This window comes from Benincasa hispida, chromosome 8, assembly GCF_009727055.1.
Source record: "Benincasa hispida cultivar B227 chromosome 8, ASM972705v1, whole genome shotgun sequence".
Classification (NCBI taxonomy): domain Eukaryota; kingdom Viridiplantae; phylum Streptophyta; class Magnoliopsida; order Cucurbitales; family Cucurbitaceae; genus Benincasa; species Benincasa hispida.
The window spans coordinates 4,822,270-4,830,587 of NC_052356.1; the positions used below are offsets into that span (position 1 = coordinate 4,822,270).

Sequence of the window (8,318 nt, forward strand, 5' to 3'; positions counted from 1 at the left end):
TTACATTTAATTATATCGAGTAATTAACTAAAATCCGTTTGGCGGTTTCAAATATTAAAATGTGTAACTTTCGAAATTTTAAGCTAAGGGAAAGAAGGTCAATTATAAAAGAAAAAAAGAAAAAAGAAAAAAAGAAAAAAGAAAAAAGAAAAAAAGAAAAAAGAAAAAAAGAAAAAAGAAAGGTCACCAATTTTCCATGTTCCCACTAAGAATTTTCTCTCGTTCTCTCTCTCCAAAATTGCTTTCGTGTCTCTCCGTTTCTCTATAAATACTCACACTCGTACAGTGTGAATCACCCACGCGATTTGAAGAAGAAACCTCTCTTTTTGTTCTATTGATTTCTTCATCGAAAATTTCAAGTAAAATGTCTCGCAGAGGTGGTGGTGGTGGTGGCGGCGGCGGCGGCCGTGGTTCTGGTGGTCGTGGAGGACAGCCGTCTCCGGCTATATCCCGCGGCGGAGGTGGCAGAGGCGGTGGTGGAAGAGGTGGACGAGGCGGTGGAGGGAGAGACGGAGGTAGGGTAGGTCATCCTGCTACTCAGCAGTTTCCTTCTCCAACTCCACAGCCTACTCCGATTGCTTCCCCTCCTCCCCAGACTTCAACAAGAGCATCTTCTTCTTCCTTATCTGGAACTACTCTCTCACAGTCTGAAGTTTCGAAGATCGAGGCACAATTGGAGAAGATGACATTGACGCCACAGCAAGTTCCGCCGTCTTCATCTAAAGATTTGGCTGTGGCGAAGCGGCCGGGATATGGAGCCGTCGGGTACAAAGTTCTTCTTCGAGCCAACCATTTTCTGGTTCAAGTTGCAGACAAAGATCTCTACCATTACGATGTAAGCTTGTTTTCCTTCATAGAACATTTTCCCTTCTATCTGTGAATGGTTACGTTGTTGGTTGTTTTTGATGTGTTGTATGTATTTAATATACGGATGCAAGTTTATTCTGTGAAATTTTTGGTATCCACATCCATATTTTGAAATATCATCTTGAAAACTGTAAGCACTGGTTTGGGAGTGTTCTTAGTAATTTAGCGGCTAGACCATTGACATGTATAATTTTATCTGTGATTTTAGGTTTCTACGACACCTGATGTTACATCTTAAAAGGTTTTCAGAAATGTATGCTGAATCTCGGGTTCTAGCATAAGATAGTGTGAAAAATGTTTATGTTGCTAGCCATCTTCCATTTTCGTCTGAATAATCTGTTAAAGTAGTTTTTGATGTAATCTGTTCTGTGAATAACTTTTGTTATCCACATTTGATCTTTTGAAGTAACTCTGATAATCAATTTTTGGTTTCTGGTTTGGGATTATTCTTTTTGTATTTTAGTGAATGATAGAATTTTATTTGTGGTTCTAGGTTTCTATTACACCTGAGGTTTCATCCAAAAAGGTCTGCCGAGATATAATAAACCAGCTTGCAACAATGTATAGAGAATCTCATCTAGGTGGAAGACAAATAGCGTATGATGGAGGAAAAAGTGTTTACGTTGCTGGTCAGCTTCCATTTTCGTCCAAAGAGTTCACGATTAAATTAGTCCGTAAAGATGATGCAGGATCTTCCCAACCATCAAGGTATATCCCTACCTCTCATGTTTCTGTCTATGTATAAATGATCGACTTTGAGTTTGTCTGTCGTTCATTCTACAGGAAAGAACGTGAGTTCAAAGTATCTATCAAATTTGCAGCCAAGCCAGACCTCCATCATCTACAACAGTTTTCACATGGACGACGGCGAGATGCTCCACAGGAGACTATACAAGTTCTTGATGTTGTTTTGAGAACAAAACCATCTATCGAGTTAGTTTCTATGAGAAACTCTTTTATCACTATATTTGGTGCATGGATGGAAATGATAACAATTTTTTTTCTTCCAGTTACACAGTTGTTGGAAGGTCATTTTTCTCGCAAAATTTTGGGAAACCGGGTGAACTCGGTAATGGTGTAGAGTATTGGAGGGGATATTACCAAAGTCTACGACCTGTACAAATGGGTCTATCTTTGAATATAGGTAAATCTTTCGTACTTCGTTAAATCTGTCACTGCTGCTCTTTTTAACACTCATGAGTTTGGTATTGCAGATATTTCTGCTAGGTCATTTTATGAAGCAATATGTGTAACGGACTATGTTGCAAAACACTTCAACCTAAGAAATTTCTCCAAGCCAATATCTGATCAGGACTGTCGCAAGGTTATTGAAACTGTCATTGATGTATATACACATGTGATGTCTAAGGGTTTTGAAGTGTAGGATCTTTTTCTCCTGAGAATTATAGTATTTACATTTTATGTATATATAACATTTATTTATTTTTATTTTTATTTTTTATTAACTTCAGATCAGAAGGGTACTTAAAGGTGTGAAGGTGGCATTAACATGTACGGAGCATGGCAGGACCTACAAAATTACTGGGATATCGTCAGAGCCTGTAAACCGATTAATGTGAGTTTAATTTTCTGTTTCTCCATATTCTTATGGAGCTAGCGTTATAAATGCATTTACTTTTGAAAATTGAACATAACCAGAAGGTTTTGGGTAATTTTGTTGTTAATGGGTTATTGTTAGTTCATAATTGTGGTAGTTTCTTGAATTCCTCATCTAGTTATTTGGGTGTTTATTGTTCTTATCTATGTTGTTCCAGCCTTGTTCCTCCTATCTTACAGTTACATAACATGTTTTTGCATTTAGAAGAATCCAAAATTAGCACTGTAGATTATTTGAATTAAAATTGAATTTGTTATTGGCTAGCAAGGTATGAATAAAATTATTGTTCTGAGACTTTTGTTTAGACTTTTTTAAGGTATTGTTGTACTTGGTTTATTTTTAGGTTTACTCTTGATGATCAGAGAACCCGAATCTCTGTTGCGCAATACTTTTGTGAAAAATATGGTGTTGTGCTCCAATTTCCATCTCTACCAGCTATACAAGCTGGTAATGATGCAAAGCCCATCTATTTGCCGATGGAGGTATGTATGTTTGATATGATTTTAAGTATGATTTAAAAGATTATTTATTTAAGGACTTTCTGAGGATAATATTTTGATTAGGCTTTTCTTACCAATCATTATTCTTATTGTAGGTTTGTAGGATTGTTGGTGGGCAGAGGTATACCAAAAAATTGAATGAACGCCAAGTAACTGAGATGTTAAGAGCGACTTGTCAGAGGCCTACAGATAGGGAACACAGTATAACAGAGGTACTAGCATGGTTTCTGTTCATTTGGTGTTAGCTTTTGCTTTTGCAGCAGGTTTGACATATACACATTATATTTATTCATTTGGCAGATGGTTAGAAAGAATGATTACGCTGAAGATAAAATTGTTAAGGATTTTGGCATTGACGTCGTAAAACAGTTATGTGATGTTCATGCTCGTGTTTTGCCATCCCCAATGGTAATTTTAACCATCTTAACTGTTTAAAGACGACGGAATAGTTTATTTTTTGATTTTTATTTGATTATAAGATTTAATATTTGCAGCTCAAATATCATGAAACTGGCAAAGAATCAAGAGTTGATCCAAGGATGGGTCAGTGGAATATGATTAATAAGGTAGGTGCCTAACAAATTTTGCATCACAGTTAGTTTTTTTAGTTTGATGATTATGCAATCCATTTCAGTGTTATCATTTTGTCCAATCGTTTGAAGTCTATTAGCTGTTTACTTATTTGCTTGGAACTGACTAGGAATTCAGAGCATGATAAATGATTATAACTTTATGTTTTCCCCTTCCCTTAGTCCCGTTTGTATAATTCTTAGTGTTTTTCATTCGTTTATTATCTATTATGATTTATTGTATTTAAACAATAAATTAAGACAATTAATTATTCAATTCAATTATAATTTAACAATAATAACTGATTGATTGATTATATATATTATGTGCTTGATAAGTATATAATAATTGGTACAACTAAGTATTTTGTTCCATCCTTGGGGAAAAAAACATTTGTTAAAAATATTAATTAATTAATTAATAAAATATTAATTTAAACCATTTAATTTATTAAATTAATTTCCTGTGGGACTCTTTTTATAAGATAACGAATGAATTTACAGTTAATAATTAAAATATTCATCTATTACTCATAATTAATTAAATTATACTTGTAGTACAATAGCGAAATTTTTTAACTATTTTAACTATATTTATTTATTGACTTATCAATTCATTAATTAATCTATTATAGCTATAAAAATTTTATGTATTGAACTCATCAAACAAATGCAAACATCATTTGTTCCTATGAAAATGAAAATGTCATGTCTACACAGTTATCTTTAATTCTTAACAATATATTTTCTAAACATCATATTTCCATGATCGTATTATCTAAAATAAAATAACCCCTTGTTATTTTTCAAGCCATTTGTTGTAGTTATGATATAATTTTCCAACTTAGCTTTAGTTGAAGTGTCAATATACCCTTTTATGAAGTGAAAATATGTTGTTTTAATCAACTATTTTAAACATACTGATATTTTAACCTTATTCTTGTGGTAATTAGAAAATGATCAATGGTGGTAGAGTTGATTATTGGGGTTGTGTGAACTTCTCTGCACGGTTGGACCCAGGCTTGCCATCTGAATTTTGCCATCAGTTGGTTAGCATGTGCATTAGCAAAGGAATGGTAAGAAGGAACTATTAACTTCCTTTTTTATTCCAAAATTTGCAAGTCTTGGTTCATTATTAATGATTGTGTAAATATGTTTTGGGATTTGTTGTAAGGTTTTCAACCCTACTCCACTGTTTCCTGTACGTACTGCACATGCAAACCAAATTGAAGGGGTTCTTAAAGACATTCATAATCAGTCTGTAAGAAGTTTGGGGCCCCAGCGCAAGTCTCTTCAGTTGCTCATAATTATTTTACCTGATATTTCAGGTTTCTACGGTGAGCAACAGATATTTTCTTCATAATAATTTTATTCTCACTAATACATTCCATTTGGATGTGATCTTTGTCACCTTTAAATTGTGCTGGTCCTTGCAGGGAAGATCAAAAGGATATGCGAGACCGAGCTTGGAATTGTTTCACAATGTTGCCAGCCTAGGCAAGCTCAAAAGCTAAACAAGCAGTACTTTGAAAATGTGGCCCTCAAAATCAACGTTAAGGTTTGTGAGCCCGCTGTTAGAGTTGACATCATCTTTGTAACTTCATTTCATTATTTTTTTTAAGTGAACAAAGTTTTATAGGTTGGGGGAAGAAACAATGTCCTAAACGATGCTATTCAGCGAAAAATTCCTCTTGTTACGGATATGCCTACGATAATCATTGGAGCAGATGTAACACACCCACAACCAGGAGAGGACTCCAGTCCTTCCATCGCAGCTGTAAGTCCTGTGTGCTTAATTTTCTGCTTTTTAAAAATTTTTCTTTTTAATGATCCGTTTTGAGAAGACATACATGGTTAATTGCAGGTTGTTGCCTCAATGGACTGGCCCGAGGTAACAAAGTACAGAGGAATTGTTTCAGCTCAGGCTCACCGTGAAGAAATTATACAAGATTTGTACAAAGAGATTCAAGATCCTCAGAAAGGGTTGGTGCGTGCAGGGATGATTAGGTAAGCAACTGTATATAAGTTATCTAACCTTGAAAACTATTGAAAATGATATTTATATCGGCTTTTTTTCAGCTACTTTTTAATCTTTTTTCTGAAAGTTGATTTTCCTATATAAAAAAAACTTTGGTTGCCAGGGAGCTGTTCATTGCTTTTAGAAGGTCGACAAATATGAAACCGCACAGAATAATATTCTACAGGTTTGCTATTTATTGCATTTTGGAGAATATATGAACGGGGGATTGGATTAATCCATTTGTACGCTAATTTTGGTTTTCCATTGACAGAGATGGTGTGAGTGAAGGACAGTTCTCTCAAGTTCTATTTTATGAGGTGGATGCAATCAGGAAGGTACAGTAGCTGGCGGTTATTGTTGTTGGTATTATTATAATATTATATTTGTAATTATCAATTGGCTAAATCTTATCTTCATGTGCCCTACTAATCTTTCTTATTGATTAGGCATGTGCCTCGCTTGAAGATGGTTACCAGCCCCCAATAACCTTTATTGTGGTGCAAAAGAGACATCATACCCGTTTTTTCCCTACCAGCCGGGATACTGATCGGAGTGGAAACATCCTTCCAGGTTGTTAATCTTATCTATTGTGGTTCTTGGAAGATGATTCAAAATTCATGCAAAATTCAGATTATGCTGTTTGTATTTTGATGATAGGTACTGTTGTCGATACGGATATTTGTCATCCAACTGAATTTGATTTCTATTTAAACAGCCATGCTGGCATTCAGGTTGGAAACCTTTCATCGTTTTTACACGTGTACTCAGCATGTTCTTGCTATGTTGGTTGGAATCAAAATTTACTCTTTTTGTTCTTTGTATAGGGGACAAGTAGACCAACACATTATCATGTTCTGTATGATGAAAACAAATTTAGTGCCGATGCAATGCAAATACTTACTAATAATCTATGCTACACGTAAGTATGGAAATTGTTCTTATCCACCTGTCGATTTGTTTTACAGCTTTTTTTGAACAATTATATTGTTGCTGTTTTGTTGTTTTATAGGTATGCACGGTGCACACGGTCTGTTTCCATTGGTACGATCATTTTAACTCTAATAATAATAATTCCTCAGTTCTCAATATAGTTATCGTTTGTTGTAATATACATAAATGGTTGGTTTGTTTTGCAGTTCCACCAGCATACTACGCCCATCTTGCAGCATTTCGTGCTCGATATTACATGGAGGGTGATTCATCCGACAGTGGTTCCATGAGTTCAGGTGGTGGGAATGTAGAGATTCAACAACTGCCGAGCATAAAAGAAAATGTGAAGGATGTCATGTTTTACTGTTGAGCTTGAGTGTTGTTCTCAGCTTGGGTTGTGGTGGTTGTTTGGTTTGGTTTGGTTTGGTTGCTTGGGGTATGAGTTTGGGTTTTTGATGCTCTTCTTTGTGGCCTTATTTTGTGGTACATATCTCCCAAAATTGGTGGCTTTCTTTATGGACAATTTGAAGCGCCAGGTAGAAAATACTTTCAGAGCTCTGGTACTATGCTTTTTGGGTTTTGCAACACAATTTGCCTGTACATATGCATGTAAATACCAGTAGTTTTATACCCCAAATTTAACCAGGTTTATAGGAATAGTTCTGCAAATTTTTATACTTTTCTAATTTGTTGTGTCGATTACAGAAAATTATGCCTAGTTAATTCTGCAACTTGTCCATTTCTTTTGTCCTTTTTCCCCCCTTTATAATGCCTGTGTTTGAAGTGATTTAAAATGTATTTGAAGTTCATGGGTTGAGAGTACTTTGGATCTATTTATATATGTTGTCAAAAAATAAACCCTGCCTTAAAATAAACACTTTCACTCATCATTATAAACTTGACTCGTAGACTTATGGTAAATACTTTTCATTCTCTTATTATACAAAAGTCGAGATCTTTTAAGAACCTTTCATTAAAATTACCTCGTTCTTTGGCAATAATTTTGAGTAGCTATATGTTGGGTTTATTATTGTGATCGAATCTTGGGCGTTTTCATGTTCAATCATATTTCACATAACAAATTTTAAAATTTTAAAATGTTAAAATTGAATTTAACTAATTTAATTAGTGATTCTAATCATAATCAATTCGATTTTCGTAGATAAATTTAGTGCAGACTTCTTGTGCTAATGCTACCCTAGTTCTTAGATTGGAAATATAAATTCAATTTGATTGTGAGAACCCACAGGTAGGTGATAAAAAATATAAATCAATAGATGGAAATGATGTTTATAGGCTCAATTTAAAAAACTAAAGACTAAAGTGAAGAACAAGAAACCAAATGACGTTGACTTTTAGTTTTTAGAGATTAAGCTTATAAATACTATTACTATCTATTGATTTTGACTTTTAGTTTTTAGAGATTAAGCTTATAAACACTATTGCTACCTGTTGATTTTTTTGTTTTGTTATCTACTTTTTATGAGTGTTTTTAAAAACTAAGGTAAGTTTTGAAATTTGGAATCTAAGTGTTTAGTTAGTACAACCTAGTGGTGCATGCCATGAATTTATGGCATGCCCAACTCTACAAAATGACGCTTGAGTCCTCCATCAAAACACCCCTTAATGGGTTACATAACATGCAGTGACATATCTAGAACTTCAGGACACAAATATATACAAAATTAGCACATGAACTTCTAGATCTGTGTCTATATATAATTACTCAACTTTAAAAAATATTTAAAAGGTTAATGAATTCTTGATTTTTTGTCTTATAATAGATTCTTAAAAATATCAATTTTGCATCCATT

General features: G+C 34.1%; 1 protein-coding gene across 1 annotated transcript; it reads left to right on the top strand.

Moving 5' to 3' along the window:
* Positions 1-288: 288 nt before the first annotated feature.
* On the top strand, positions 289-7,243 carry LOC120083227 (protein argonaute 5). The gene is made up of 22 exons (XM_039038889.1): positions 289-835; positions 1,361-1,575; positions 1,651-1,800; positions 1,878-2,011; positions 2,082-2,191; positions 2,340-2,443; positions 2,829-2,967; positions 3,081-3,197; positions 3,286-3,393; positions 3,480-3,551; positions 4,508-4,630; positions 4,729-4,891; positions 4,991-5,112; positions 5,194-5,331; positions 5,419-5,561; positions 5,696-5,758; positions 5,846-5,909; positions 6,021-6,144; positions 6,232-6,305; positions 6,399-6,493; positions 6,584-6,615; positions 6,711-7,243. Exons 1-22 carry the CDS (start codon positions 365-367, stop codon positions 6,872-6,874), a joined length of 2,925 nt encoding a protein of 974 aa, XP_038894817.1. The 5' UTR covers positions 289-364; the 3' UTR covers positions 6,875-7,243.
* Positions 7,244-8,318: the final 1,075 nt, after the last annotated feature.